Genomic DNA, 15,216 nt, shown 5'->3' with positions numbered 1-15,216 from the left:
TTCTATGGTTTTATAATGTTTGAAATTTAGAAAACTTGAAATTCAGTGTTTTCCATAATGTTTTAACATAATAAAATGTAAGATATAACTTGAGTGAAATATTGTAGTCCTTTTCTAACTAACAATAATGTAGACAAAATGTACTCCTATCATCCTCATTAGGCCCTGGCATTTTAACCTGGATCTGAAGACCCGAACCGAAACCGACCCAAAAATACTTGATCCGGAACCGGACCGAAAATTTACAAGTACCTTTTGGATCTAAATTTTTTAACCCGAAATAACCGAAACCGAAAAGGAACCGACCCGGATAGATCCGGACTCGAAGAACCGACCCGAATAGACCCGACCCGATAAGAACCGATTTGTACCCGACTTAAAAACATGTATATCTAAAACTATGATTTTTTTGTGTTCTATTATATATATATTATTTTATGATTTAGTTGAAATATCTTTTGTGAACAACATTTGTTATTATTTTTTAACATTTTAAGTAATATAAAGCTTTAAAATGTAAAATTTAGAGTTTTTAAATATTTTATTTTAATTATTAATAGTTTCATATAAGTCATTTTGTAAAATTTTAGATATATATGACAAATATTCAACTAAGTTGATGGAATTGAGTATATCATGTCCTTTTCAAATCCTAAATACCCGAACCTGACCCGGACTCGATATGGACCCGAAAAATTACGGGTATTTTATGGGTATTTTAATTATAGACCCGAACCGACCCGGATCCGAGAAGAACCGACCTGAACCGAAAATTTCTAAGTACCTATTGGGTCTAAATATTTAGGACCCAAAAAGACCCGGACCCGAAAGAACCGGCCCGAACCCGACCCGAAGACCCGAACTGCCCAGGCCTAATCCTCATATTAAGAAATTGACAAATTCAAAGTCATCAATCAATGTTATAATTTTTTTGGCAAATAAGTGGTAAAAAGATTTTGTAGATAGATTAAAACAGAGCATGGATATGTTCAAGACTTCAAGTTGTGTGATCTTGTAGATAGATTTGAAAAAGGTTTGAATAAGAAATTTAGATATATCAATTAGGGTTAAACACCAGAATTTAATTAATCATTCCTAAGCATGATGTGATCAATATCTTAATTATACAGATAGTCAGATTTTATTCGGATATAGTTGAACTTGTTTTTTACTTTATTTTCGTCAAGCTACTCTATTGAAAATTGTAAAAAGGCTAAAATATTTTTATTTTCGAAAACGCCATTATTTTCGAAAACGCCAATAAAATGCATGGATCAATTAAAAGGTAAAATATTTTTTTTTTGCATTGAGACTAATAATACTCCAGCAACCGTCAAACATTGAGAAGATGGCACCATAGGGTTTAGGAAGATTAGACAAACTTGAGATATGAGTGTTTAACTGTTTTATCGACTTCCTAAACCATTGTCGCATCGGCCAATGAGCACTCTGTCTCTTGCATTACTAAAATGGAGTATGTTTTTTTTTTGGGTCAAAAAATGGAGTATGTTTCTTTTGCCTTTCCCAATAGGCGTTAGAATCTTCTCTTCGTTTAAGTACGTTTCAAACTCTAATTGTATTCGACGTATTGGTTTTATTTTATTCAGTCGAAACTCCATTTGTATTTTCTCTCCATTTGGATCATCTGTACTAAATTGTTAAGAGGCAAACACTGCATGACAAGATCCTTTTATTGTGTGAACACTCCGACAAAAACTAAACCATCTCTTTGGGTAAACTTGGTGGTTTCTATTATGGACTTGATTTATGAAAAAAAGGTAAGAAATCACTTAAAATTAGGTAAGTAATGGGAGCGTGCAGGCGATAATTTTTACTTTTTTTTTATAAGTTGTTTGATGACATTTATAAACATATAGGTTATTTGGATATTATTAGGTTTATACAAACTAACTCAATCCAAAAATGTATACTCCCTCTATTTCATAATAAGTATCATTCTAACATTTTTTTCTTGTTACACAAAAAATGTCATTTTACAATTCCAATGCAAATTATACTTACTTTCAGTTGAAAATTAATTACAAATTGCATTGATTTTATAAATAATTTTATTTATCTCAAATACTATTGGTCAAAGAAGTGTAATTAATATTTTGGTCACAATTACATTTCTTTGATCAATAGTATTTATCTCAAATACTATTGTTCAAAGAAGTGTAATTAATATGAGTATCTCAATTACCATTCATGCCCGTACCCGAATCTGCCATATGTTTTGCAAACGTATTCCCGGAGCAATACAATGCTCTCAAGACGGCTCGGCCTTTGTCTTGAGATGTGTGGGAAGGTGAAACTGTTATGTGCTTTCTCTCTTGTATGTTTCTTCAGTCACTTTTCATGTTTTAATGTGTTCTATTGAGTAACAAGCTCGGGCATTAGTGGCTTCACGTGTGGCGTTGGAGATGGAGAAGTGTGATACATAACTTTAAATGAGTTTATTGCTTGCCATTTAGCTAATAACATTTTCTCCCAGCTGAATTATTGACATTCAATACAAAAAGTTTTACATTCTTAGTGTAGTGCAATAGCTTAGCATTAACAAACATTCTCTTTGGGAAACGTGGACCCGGATAAATCAATGAATGTCTCGAGTTCCCAGTACAAGAACCTTCCTAGATACACATGCACTTGTTCTGACGCCGTGGAGCACCAGCGCAACGGACAACATGGAGGAAGGTACTCACATCGCATGGAATCCATAGTCTGGAGTCAGCACTGAAACCGTAAGCATCCTGTGCTTGATCCAGCAATGCCTTGAAGAGTGGGTGTGTAAGCAAGCTGATCTTTATCACAAACCTCCTGGACTCCTCACCGACATAGACAACCAAGTGTCCCTTGGGGACATCCTTTGGTATCACCTCAGCTTTCTTCTCGAACGCCTGGTAAATTCTTTGGCAGCATGTCTTGCAAAACGTACAAGGGGTTATGACTTTGCATGTCATCATTTTGAGTTTCTTTTCGCAGGACTTGATGAACTTGCTCTTCATTTTAGTAGGAGGAGAAGATTGATATATAGTAAGTTAAGATAGATAGAATGTTGTGATGAGAGGATGTATCTTTGGATGAGAGTACAAGGTGAAGAATGGGTTTATATATATATGAAGTAGAGTTATCAGAGCTCCTCATTAAATGTTTGAACATGACAGGTAGCCAAAAGGGGTGAGATATGGGCAACTTTAAAATGATACAGTACTTTTATTCAATCATTTTTGCTCATAAAGTTGCATTTTCATACGAAATTGTACGAACACACACACTCTATAATTAGATTGATGTGCAATAAAAAAACTGCTCTACACTTTTTTTGCTTAGTTCAAATTGCTGTCAGAGTTCTTGAAGTTCATGGGGGGGATTAAGACTACTCCATAAGTGAATAAGAGCAGAGATAGAGAGGAGATAAGATCTGAAGGAAGGAGTCCAGGGATGGGTCTAAATCTTCTTCGAGAAAGTTGATAGGAACATGTGTTCCCGCAAGAATTAGACTAAAGATCTATGCTAAGTTTTCTCTTAACTCTTGGAGACGAATATCTTGGAATATAAGGTTAATTCCTTAAAGTTGTTTTCTTTTAATCATTTGAAATTTTTATGTAGGAATGCAACTGAAAAGAAAAAAAGACGGCTTAAAATCGAATATAAAAAGTAAAACTTCAAAACTAATACTTAAATGAAAAAGCAACAAAACTTTTTAGGTAAAGTATATTAATCTATTCTATCAAAAGTTGACCCTGGTTTATGATTCATGCATCAGTTTGATCTGCAGAAATGCTTGGCTCTAGAATCAGATCACTTCTTGACTTGTCTACATGGAGTACTACAGAACTCTGCAATGATGTTGCTAAATGTGAGCAGGATTATACTTGGCAGATATAAACTCTGATTATGAATCTGTATGATAAGGTAACTTAGCATTTACATGTGAGTTTTAATCGATCAAAAAGCACCGTACAAGTAGACGGGGACGAATGTAGTTCACAAGATAGAGATAGAGATGATGAAATGGTTATTGTCTCCTGGGAGGTTACATAGATGGAGAAGTGTCAATATTGGAGGGTCCAAAATAAGAGAGAAAGAGAGTATCATTGATTAGGGTTCATCCCCCTAAGAACTCACAAATATGTTTGCTTCTAAGTGAGTAAGAGAACCTCATTGTTACACCATTTCTCTTCCAAAATGTCTCTCTCAGATTCTCTGTAATGTTTGTGTTGTGTGTGTGTTTTGTACAGTTGGTTTGAGTCTGTCAAATTCAGTAACAACGACTGCTATTGTGAAACTAAGCTGGATACTTCTGCCTTTAATTTAATGCAAGCATGTGCAACTCTTATGATGTTATCTATACAGTACTTCTCCCTTTTCCTTGAAGATAGAAAAAGAATATCGGGCCACATAACATGTAGAAATTGCCTTCTAAGTTTAGAGTACATGGTTTGGAATTTAGATTTACTAATTAAAAATGATCTAAACCTTTTTTATTAGGATGAGAATATATATAAAACACTATAAAATATAGAAATTTAATCTTTAATTAAGTTTATCAGCTTATAATAAAGGATAACAATTTTGTTTATATGCTGGGTAAAAAATACTGAACTCAAAACCATGAAACATGTGCTAACTTAGTCCATGTTCGTTTGCTCACCTAGATGGAAATCGATGTTCGTTTTATCCATTATAATGTTACATCCAGATGGATCACCCAGTTGAATTTTTAAAAACTCATCTCAAATTCTCACGCAAATGAAGGTGAGTGTTGATGGTGCATCTGGATGCAGATGCATCTAGTTCAGTCCAAAATGATAAATGACAAAAATGACCTTTTAAAATCAAAATATTATTTTCAAACCCTAAATTCTAATTTTTTGCATATATATTTTTCTGCTATAACCAAAAATGTATTTTCTCGCAAAAACTGAAAAACACATTTTCCCGCCAAAACCGCAAGATGCGTTTTTCCGCAAAAAAACGTAAAACACACATTTCCATAAAAACACATTTTTCGGCCAAACCAGTAAAACCACACTTTTCGACCAAAACCGAAAAAATGCATTTTCCCGTCAAAACAAAAAAAAAACGCATTTTCCCGCCAAAACCCAAAAAAATGAATTTTTTCGCCAAACTCCAAAAAGCATTTTTCGGCCAAAACCGCAAAAAGCATTTTCCCGCCAAAACTGGAAAAACACAATTTTCTCGTCAAAACTGGAAAACGGAATTTTCCCGCCAAAACCGGAAAAATTGATTTTTCCCGCCAAAACCGAAAAAATGCATTTTCCCGCCAAAACCGGAAAAACGTATTTTTCCGCCAAAACCGGAAAACACAATTTTCCCGCCAAAACCGGAAAACAGAATTTTTCCGCCAAAACCGGAAAAACACATTTTCCCACCAAAACTGGAAAACGCATTTTCTCGCCAAAATCGGAAAAACGCATTTTCCCGCCAAAATCGAAAAAATGTATTTTCCCACCCAAAACCGAAAAAATGTATTTTCCCGTCGAAAACGTAAAAATGCTTTTCCCGCCAAAATCATGAAAAAACTTTTCCCGCCAAAATCGCGAAAAAAACTTTTCCCGCTAAAATCGTGAAAAAAAACTTTTCCCGTCAAAAACACTTTTCCCGCCAAAACCGCAAAACACACTTTTCCCGTCCAAACCGCAAAAATGTATTTTTCCGCCAAACCCATAAAAACGTATTTTTCCGCCATAACCACAAAAATGCACTTTTTCGCCAAAAACACATTTTTCCTCAAAAACCTCAAAAATATTTTCTGCCAAAACCGTAAAAATGCTATTTTTCCGCCGAAACGTAAAAAAATATATTTTAATTATTTTATTAACAAGTCCACCTGGATGTAGATGGAAGTTAAAAAATGAAAAGTAAACGAACATAGTTGCATTCAGATGATTCATCTGGATGCATGGACGAAATGAAAAAACGAACAACACCCAGTGGAGCATCTGGATAAGACATCTAGATGGACCATTTGGATGCATCTTCCAGATGTACAAATGAACACGGCCTAAATATATATTTTTCTCCTATTAACTTTATTTTTTTCTAGGTTACAAATTTATGATTCATTTTTTTGCGATTTGATTTTTATTTTGAGCTGGGCCAAACTATTTTTTCATTGAACATCATCACAAGTCACACAAGTCTTCATGGTTGTTCTTAGCACACGTGCGTTGCCGGTAGTCTTTGGTTTGAACTTGCAAACAACAGACATTGTTATTATACTCGATAGTGACTGGAATTCAAAAATGGACCAGCAAGCTGAAGATCGTGCCCCACTGCCCCCCTCCGATCGAATTGGGGCACAAGAAAGAAGTTAGAGAGTGTTTGCTGTTATATCCAATGTTACATAAAAGACCGTTTGATTCATGAATGCTATAACTCATGAATCACCTCACAATAAGCTTGCATGTCTGTTACCACCTCATGTAAGGTTTTACTTTTGCATAATCACTTATACAATCAATTCAAAAACAATTAAATTATTTACTTTTTATATAAGCAAATGCAATTCGAGGGATCATCTTAAAAAGTCCACATTATGATTTTTAATATATTTACAATAATTCACAACTCAACTTGTAACGACCTGAACTTGAACTTGAATTGACCGTTCCAGCTAGTTCTGGGCATTGGGTCTTCCGATCGGTTTCTTTTGGATCGAGATTATTTGGATCCTATACATTTGGACCCAACTAAATATTTGAATTTTTTTTGTTCGGGTTTAGATTGGTTTCTTTCAGGATTGGGTCGGTTCGGATCTATAATTAAAATACTTGTAGAATACATATAATTTTAGGGTATGTAACGAATTCGGTGTGGTTTGGGTATTTAGAACTCGAAATACTTAAATTCCATCTAAATTTAGCTGAAATCTATCATATTTATCTAATAACCAAAATAAACAACTAATAACTGAAATAAAATAATTTTTAACTGAAATTAAATATTTGTAAACTCTAAATTAGGCATTTAAAATTTCATACTTAAAAATATTACAAAAATAATAATGAAAATCATAAACAAAAAGACACTCAACTAAATCATAAATTAAAATATAAATATAACACATAAAGTTATCGTTTTGGATATACTTGTTTGCATGAATCAATTCTTATCAAGTCAGGTCTATTCAGGTTGGACTTTTCGAATTTGGATCTATTCGAGTCAGTTCTTTTTGGATCCATTTTTTGGTAAAAAAAATTAGATCCAGTTAAATACTTATAAATTTTCAGTCGGTTTCGGATCAAATGCTCAGCCTAGTTCCAGCTTTCGTGGTCTTTAGCTAAAAAATGGACCCATAATCATTACCAAAAAAACTTCTGTCTGTATTTAGGTTTCTAAAACTACTGTATACATTATAGTACTTTATTTACGTTAAGGATGATTCAATTAATGATACTACAGTATTCTTCTAACAAAACATAAAATAAAATAATAATGATATTCTTTTTGTAGGGATGGGACAACACCACCAAACACAAAAAAAAAAATTAAACTAAAACGAGCATACATATAGTATCATACAATCTAACACAATCATATTTCAAAACAAAAATTCCAAAAATATATTTATGTAAACTTATCTGAAACTGAACCAATTACATGGTATTTATGTAATCTTATATGCATTTTTTTTAAAAAAAAATCTTATTTTAGCCAACATGCGTTCTTGTTTCCGATTTCTAAGAGGTATTATTCTTCATCAAGAATGTACACACTGATTACTGCAAGAAACCATGAATGCGAAGGACAGTGAATACAGAGGAAATGAACACAATAATATTTTACATACGTTAGAATTTAGGGGTTAGTCCTCTTGTACTCGTAGGGAGATATCATGTCTTTAGCGTTAGTGCAGATGAGTTTTGGGATTAGGGAGATATCAAATCACTAAGAGCAGCATCAACGGAAACGCTTAGGTGAGGAGAGTTTAAAAAAAATTATTATAATAGTAAGTGGGTCTCACATAAAAACTAAACACTGTCCCCTCTGAGTTCTATTTAAGCGCCGTGTTTTTTCAGTGCTTACACTGTTTTGCGGGCCTCACTAACACGTGGCGGCCCGCGATTGGTTCGTTTTTAATTTTTTTTGTTTTTAATCAGACAAAAAAAACTTAAAAAAAAAAAATTAAACATGCATTTGGGGTACTAAGTTTAATGGTGCTTTACTATCCAAGCTCCTAGCCTCAGTTACAAAAAAAGGAAGAAGATCCAAAGCTCCTATTAGTTCAAAAAAGAAAATTAGAAGAAGTCAACGTTTGCATTGACTAAGATCGTACTTTGTTTTGCTCTCGAAATGTTTCGTTTTTAAATAAGATCGTCCTTTGTATTTTCTGCTGATGTGGTAGAAAGTGTGAGATGCCATGAATCTTCCTTCGGTCATGATTGACATGATAAATCATGATGTGAAGATTAAGATTGCTATGAGAACCTGATCTGAGATTCACTCTATCAGCTCGTATTTTATCCTGTAATTGACTAATTGGTGTTTTCCATCAATAAGAACGTGTTTCCCAGAGTTCCCATACAGAAAGAAAGCTTTACTAAATTGGAGTACTCATTCTCGTTTTCATATATCCACATAGAAGATGCAAATAAAACTGATATCCTAAAGACAACATAAACTTTCCAGGACAGTTCAAATGACTCAGTATCGATTTTAATCTACTAGAGTTTCTCCATCAACACTTATCAACTCCTCTTCTTATTCTTCTTCTTCTTCCTTGACATACTTGAGTTTCTTGAGGAGCCACGAAAGTCACACAATGACTTGGAGTGGAGTGAAGCAAGTTCTCTTACACGATGTAGTATATCCTTAGGGATAGTGCGACCCGCTGACCACCGTCGTTTTTCTGCACCCTGAGAATTCACAAAACTGTATTAAACAGAGAATTTCTCAAAACTTGAACAAAAGGAAAGAAAAGAAAAGACAAACCTCTTCATCACCATTATGCTTGTTACTGTAATTCAGTAAATTACGCCATTTATCCTGCATAATAAGTTTGAGGAGAAGAAAGCTGAGACACTAATCACTACTAAAAAAAAAGGAAGAGATTGATTTTGATGAGGTGGATGGTGAAAAAAGATACTCTGATATCAACAGGCGTGCGGTGCGATGCGGAGTGAAAGAAGAGGTTCTTTATATCAGTCCATTTGCCAAGACCAAAGTGAGAGATGCCATCAAGCAGCTTCACCACTTCATCAATAGTCCACATCTTCTGATGCTTTCTCCTGTCACTTCTGCTTTTGGATTTGATTGTTGTTACAGATATGTCATCTTCGCTCTCAGATGAAGTTACTGGATCATCAGATGACAATGTACTCTCCTTCAATAATATCAGGTTCTTAAAATTAGATTAACAAAATAATGTGAAAACACTCGGATAGTCTTAGAGAGTAATGCAAACCAGAGGTTCTTTCCGAGGCCTGAAGTCATAAGACAAACAAGACTTTGTTTCACCGAAAGACTCTAAACTGCAACATTGCAAAATGGAACAAGACAAGCTTCATTAGTAAATCTGATTTATGTGGGATTATAAGAATGGAACAAGACAAGATTTTACCTAGTACAACGGGTGTTGAGCAAGTTCTTGTTTCGACTCCTGCCTCGTCCAACCCAAGAGCCTAGTAGTAAAGTGGATAGTGGTTTCCTGTCATCTTCTGACTCATAAGAAGACCAGTGCATCTCGTTTGAGTTTGTTGTAGCAAAACCATCTTTAACATTTCCACTGGATTCAGCATGTGGAACAGCTGTTTCTTTTGACCACTCGGAGAGTCCGATGCTTCCACTAGGAGAATGAGATTCTGTGCTGAAGGTCATAAGACCATAAGGTTCACCATCTAATTCAGATACTTCCTTCTTGACTTGTGTTTCTGCAAGTAAAGTTATCGAATAGATTGTAAAAGTGTGTAAACCACGTCCGTATTGCTCAGAGAAGCATTGAGATGATTAAAATCACATAAGATTTTACCTGGAAGGAAATGGTTGGCAGTTGAAGGAGGATGGTGAGATGCGTAGATATGTTCCACGTCCTCAACTTCATCCAGAAACCCATCAAGAATCTACGAGATGAGTTATATAGCAATATAAGGATGTTCGTTAATTTTCATGAATGGCCAAGAAAGAAAGCATGTAATGGAGAGGAGAACACATACTTCTGGCTTTAAACCTGCTTCTCTATCTTGCTTGCTCCAAGGATCTAGACCACCTTAAAGATAAAATGAAAGACAGCTCCGTCATGAACCAATCATACTATACACTCACTCACAATGTTACAAAGCATTCAAGCATTAACAGAATTACCATACTCATCTGGGAGAAAGCTAAAGTCAAGTCCAAGTGAAAACTCTTCCATCTTGGAGCTTATTAAGCCCATATTCTCCATACCAAGGCCTAAGAAACTATCCACGGCGAAATTGTCATGCTTAGGTTCCATAAAGAAGCTCTTCATGTCCTTCATTGAATGGCAAACATTCTCATCAACAACCTAGCAAGATAAGCGATGTATGTAAAATAAGAAAAAATAAAGATGGATTAGAAGTCATAAAGATACATTCATTCAAATGCACAAGTGAAGAAGAAGAAGAAGAAGAAGAAAGAACATGTTCTCACACTGTGACACTTGAATCCAGCAAAAGTTTCAGGAGAATAAGGTCTCGGGTCCATCCCAAAAGGAGGCACTATTCCAGTCCAGTCCATGTTTGTTTCTTACACTACAAATATTCACAAAGTACATACAGGTCACAAGTAATCGAAAAGAACGCTACAATGTAGGTTCCCTATACACCAACCTAGCTTGAAATTTTCCTAATCCATATAATACTAAAATACTAGTAAACAAATACACAACAAGACTCATGTTCTCTCAAAAATATATAAAAAAAAAAACATGACTTTTTGCCTCCAGATTGAAAAATAAAAATAAGAACAGACATTTTAATAGACAAGATATCTGTCGGATTATCTTTTACGATAAACACAAAAATCGAAACTTTGAGAGCAGCTACAAATTGTTTATTACAGTCATCAACAAATCGAATGCAATGGAAAAGAGAAAGAACAAAAAGATAATTACCTAGAAAGTGGGCCACAGACACATACACATACACAATACTAGAAAGAAAAAAACAAATATTTAACTGGTAAAAAATCTCAGCTTTAATAAACATCCTTAAACTCAACTCCTAATCAGATAAACATACATTTGCGATCTATCAGTAAGAGAATCTAAGATACATACTAGTTAAGTATAACTGTAGAGGAGATCATTCAACATAGAATCTTGAGAGAGACAGAGAGAGGAACACTGACGGAGATGATGAACTGCGACTCTTGTGCTGGACGAGTGTTGTGCGGATTCCAAGAGCTCTATTTAATGAGTTTGAAATCCAAAAGTGGCGTAAGTCATAATATAACGTGCGTTTCAAGTCCGCAACGACGACAGGTGTTCTTCATGAACGTTTATCCTCTCACTCTGACTCGGTTAACGGAAAAGTTTGCGGATTCCTTTTAACGCCGTTAAATGATGATTATAAAGATAAACATGGGCTACAAGGCCCACTGTTCACTTAGTGTACGGTAAAACACTTGTCGTTTTCAGGAAACTAAAAGGATCTGTCTATTCGTTGCCGTTTTGGTTTTCCAGACACACAATCTATGCCGTTTTGGTTTTACAGAAATAAACTCCTTGCCGTTACATCAAGATCTAAAGAAAGTCGCAACGAGAGTAAAAGAGTGAAGACTTAGGAGGATTGGGCTTGGACGTTAGGAGGAGGAGGATCTCCACCAGAAATCAACCCTCGGATCTTAACATCATAGTATACTTCTTCCACTCTCCTTAGGTCATATTTCATACCTGTCAAAAAAACATTATGTTCACCACCATCTCATACTTAGCTCTAAGTATTACTATATATATCATACAATTTGGAAAGAGGTAGACTTACTGTCGAATTTCTTGCGAAGAAAATCGTTCCTGAGGTTGAGCATGCGGAAGGCTGCATGAAGATCCGTTAAGAAGTTCATCACCTTTCTCGGGCAGTCATAGTCTCCTGCTGTTACTCTATTCACCACGTACCTAGGCTGCTCCAACATCATTTGCATATTTTAAGATTTTCACTTTTTGAAAGGTTTTCCTAAACCAACTGAGATGATGGTTAATGATCATACCAAATCGTTTGACATGAAGCAAATTCCTGCAAATTTTTACAAAGAAAAGCTTGAAGATCAGAATATATATTGGACTCCCAGCTAGACCCATTTACAAGTTCTTTATAAGAAACATACCAGTCAGATAATCTTCTGTCTCCAGTCCAAACTCCAAACTGTTCACTGAAATATATAGATATATAATGAAGTGGAATTAAATGAGACAGATGATTTGACCAACATTTGTTTTGCTTATTTTCATCAAGAAAGGAACGTAATTAGAAAAGATTTCTACTCCAGATTTGCAGTAAACCCACATAATGAAAACAAACCTAGGCATCATCATCATCCATTGTAAGGATCAATAACTCAATAGTTGTGAAAAATCATATCTTAAGGTTGTCGTGACAGCATGGAAAGAGTAAATCTGAGATCAAGAGACATACACCCAAGTTTTGCTTCAGCTTCGGCATGCACAAGAAGAGTTCCAGTTTCTAGCCAGTGCATAAAAGCAAGCTGGGAGACCACTGCCTGCGTCTCACTCCTCCAGTCCCCATGGTACCTAATAAAATCACAAAAACCTTCATCACTAACTAAACCATTTCAAGAAACAAAACTCTACCACATGTAGAAGCTACTAGATCTACCTATAGTACTGTCCAGGACACTTCTGAAGGATCTCAGCAAGCCGACCGTAAAACTTCTTCAAATCATCGATCTTTTCTTTAGCTTTCTCGATAATCTCTGCTCCATCAACAGAAACAGCAACGTTATTAGTAACAAGTAACAACCATACAGCTTCAAAGTGAAAACCTTTAAGCACAAAATGTCAATGCGTGATTCAAAGATCCAATCTTTCCTCAAGAACAAGTACACAGCTCGTGTCCGGAGACAAGCCCAGAACACCAAGTGACTCCAAGATTCATTCTTTCCTCGAGAACAAGTACCCTGAGCAGTAGAGATTAGATCATTTACCTGGAATGGGTCGAGACTGGTGAACGAGAAGGAGGTTAGCTTGAATGAGCCTCGTGGCGGACTCAATCTCCATAACCACAGCGCGAATCTGCTCTCTCAAAGCTGCAGACTCTTCGAGCTGAACGCGGAAGCTCTCGAACTGCTTCTCGAGCAAATGAGACTCCGGTGGAGGGACCTGGTCATCTCCTGCCGCCATAGGAATGTAGAAAGAGGAAGAGGAAGGAGTTGCTAAGAATCGACGGCGGAGAGGAGAGGAGCGAGGAGGAGCAGCGTGGGTGCTGGAGTAGAGAGGGAGAAGATGGAGAAGGGAAGAGGAGATGGGGTTAGGGTTTATCAGACGAGACGCTGTCAAGTGAACGCTTCGGTACGCTGAGTTCATCATTTCTTATGTTAACTTGCGCCGCTTCCTTTTTTTCTCTTCTTTATGAACCGTAATGAAAATAAACCGGAACTACTAAACCAATCCAAATCGAAATAATATACATGTTTACATTTCAAGTCTTACTTTGTACCAATGTTTTTAAATCGACCCGGACACTGAACCGGACGACTTTCTGGGTTGCTGGATCACTGGGTCAACCGGCAGGTGAACCGCCGCGGGTTAATAAATAAATTAATTTTATTATATAATAATATATCAGCTATGTAAATAAAAATATAGAAACTAAAGTTTAATATTTTGTAAATGTTTTTTAAGAAAGTAAAATAATAGTTTGGATATGTATATATATTTTATGTTTAAAAACATTTAGAAAATAATTAACTTTAGTTTTTATATTTTTATTTTCATTTGACATACAAAATATCAAAAAAAATAGTTTAAACTATTTAAAATTTCTCTAACAAGGTAAGATGTATGACATCTAAAAAAATCAAGACATAAAATTTATAAATATTTAAATGTGTAATGTGAATAATAAATTAAACTTCAAATACAAAATAAACCAAAAGTAAAAGATCATTGTAATAAATTGTCAATAACGAAAATAAACTAACACCAAATCACATCAACTAATTTTGGTTCTCTCTACCATCGTTCATTTCATTTTCTTCAGGTGGCATAGTGAAATTTTCATCAAAATCTAAAAATTACAAATATAAAATTGAAAAGGGAAAACCTAATTTTTTTTTTAATCATCACCTAATTTCTTAATTGGAAATTTATAATATAAAACATAATCTAAAAACATAATTAAAAACTAAAAAATGAAGTTAAAGTTATTTATTGGTTCAACCGGTATCAGGTTCCGGGTTTTACTTGGTTTTTACGGGTTTTTGTGGGTTTCTAAATATTGGATTTTTCACAAAACCCAAACCGTTTTTTTTTTCTGGGTCACCGGGTTTACCGGTTCAACCGCGGATCCGGGTCGGATTTCAAAACACTGCTTTATACTAACAACTCAAAAAGAATAAATCATTTAATTAATGATAATTTTGTATGTTTTGTGTGTACAATTTTTGGAAATTTTGTTTAATGATATTTTTTTGTTTTGGTTATTTCACCAATTCTCCCTGAAAGGAAATTACACCATAACCAACAAAAAAAATAAAAATTAAGAAAATAACCAAACCCCCCCCACCCACCCACCCACCATTCTCTCTCTTCCTATCTCTCTCTAAAAATCTAATTTTTACTTTTGTTTTGGTTATTTCACCAATTCTCCCAAATATTAATTGTTGACAAAAAAAAATCTTAATACTAATTACATTTTGGGAAATTTGGGCCTTACCGTGGGTTTCCTTCTTTGGGTTTAGGCATAATTATAAGCCCAATATGAGTAGGCAAAATTTGAACAAGGGAACAAAAAATTGGACCCTGGAGTTCCATGGCAGCAGCACGAGAGAGCTTAGAGCATGTTTAGTGCCTATCTGCTCGTCATGAGTTTATGATTCGTTGTCCTTAGCCATTCAATGGAAGCTACGAGTAACTTGGTTTCTTCATCTCCTTACGTTTACGACGAAGACACATCTCAAAAGCGGCTTCTCTTCTCCTTCCTCTGGTATACACACTTGTGCCTTTGCTTCTTCTTCTTTACAATTGCTAAGTCTTCCCATTGATTTGACATG

General features: G+C 35.0%; 3 protein-coding genes across 6 annotated transcripts; all 3 read right to left on the bottom strand.

Annotated features, from left to right (window-relative positions):
• Nucleotides 1-670: 670 nt before the first annotated feature.
• Nucleotides 671-4,494, bottom strand: LOC106420002 (indole-3-acetic acid-induced protein ARG7). The gene has a single exon (XM_048752519.1). The coding sequence runs from the start codon at nt 3,006-3,008 to the stop codon at nt 2,634-2,636; it is 375 nt and encodes a 124-aa protein (XP_048608476.1). The 5' UTR covers nt 3,009-4,494; the 3' UTR covers nt 671-2,633.
• Nucleotides 4,495-8,551: 4,057 nt separating this feature from the next.
• LOC106392586 lies at nt 8,552-11,533 on the bottom strand. Of its 4 annotated transcripts, none has more exons than XM_048752518.1 (10): nt 11,338-11,533; nt 10,639-10,739; nt 10,330-10,480; nt 10,182-10,234; nt 9,998-10,088; nt 9,590-9,899; nt 9,434-9,500; nt 9,116-9,352; nt 8,962-9,015; nt 8,552-8,885 (listed from the first exon to the last, which is right to left on the bottom strand). In XM_048752518.1, exons 2-10 carry the CDS (start codon nt 10,723-10,725, stop codon nt 8,718-8,720), a joined length of 1,218 nt encoding a protein of 405 aa, XP_048608475.1. In that variant the 5' UTR covers nt 10,726-10,739; nt 11,338-11,533; the 3' UTR covers nt 8,552-8,717. The 4 variants fall into 4 exon arrangements, with proteins under 4 accessions (XP_048608475.1, XP_013688848.2, XP_013688856.2 ...); XM_013833394.3 differs by having other exon boundaries at nt 10,330-10,513; nt 11,267-11,476; XM_013833402.3 differs by having other exon boundaries at nt 10,182-10,225; nt 10,330-10,513; nt 11,267-11,476.
• Nucleotides 11,534-11,600: 67 nt separating this feature from the next.
• On the bottom strand, nt 11,601-13,555 carry LOC106392603 (translin-like). Its single transcript, XM_013833413.3, has 7 exons — nt 13,150-13,555; nt 12,822-12,918; nt 12,621-12,736; nt 12,313-12,357; nt 12,196-12,221; nt 11,973-12,108; nt 11,601-11,881 (listed from the first exon to the last, which is right to left on the bottom strand). The coding sequence occupies exons 1-7, from the start codon at nt 13,529-13,531 to the stop codon at nt 11,769-11,771; spliced, it is 915 nt and encodes a 304-aa protein (XP_013688867.2). The 5' UTR covers nt 13,532-13,555; the 3' UTR covers nt 11,601-11,768.
• Nucleotides 13,556-15,216: the final 1,661 nt, after the last annotated feature.

This window comes from Brassica napus, chromosome C3, assembly GCF_020379485.1.
Source record: "Brassica napus cultivar Da-Ae chromosome C3, Da-Ae, whole genome shotgun sequence".
Taxonomy (NCBI): Eukaryota; Viridiplantae; Streptophyta; class Magnoliopsida; order Brassicales; family Brassicaceae; genus Brassica; species Brassica napus.
The sequence above is the reverse complement of the archived record's forward strand: the minus strand, read 5'-3'. Positions and strand labels throughout refer to the sequence as shown.

Coding starts and splice junctions, on each gene's coding strand:
- LOC106420002 (XM_048752519.1), bottom strand. CDS start 3,008: ATGAAGAGCAAGTTCATCAAGTCCTGCGAAAAGAAACTCAAAATGATG.
- LOC106392586 (XM_013833394.3), bottom strand. CDS start 10,725: ATGGACTGGACTGGAATAGTGCCTCCTTTTGGGATGGACCCGAGACCT. Junction 9,016..9,115: donor GCACGCCTGTTGATATCAGA/GTATCTTTTTTC, acceptor CTTATTATGCAG/GATAAATGGCGTAATTTACT. Junction 8,886..8,961: donor AGCATAATGGTGATGAAGAG/GTTTGTCTTTTC, acceptor GTGAATTCTCAG/GGTGCAGAAAAACGACGGTG.
- LOC106392603 (XM_013833413.3), bottom strand. CDS start 13,531: ATGATGAACTCAGCGTACCGAAGCGTTCACTTGACAGCGTCTCGTCTG. Junction 12,358..12,620: donor AGCTGAAGCAAAACTTGGGT/GTATGTCTCTTG, acceptor TATATATTTCAG/TGAACAGTTTGGAGTTTGGA. Junction 11,882..11,972: donor TCTTCGCAAGAAATTCGACA/GTAAGTCTACCT, acceptor TTTTTTTGACAG/GTATGAAATATGACCTAAGG.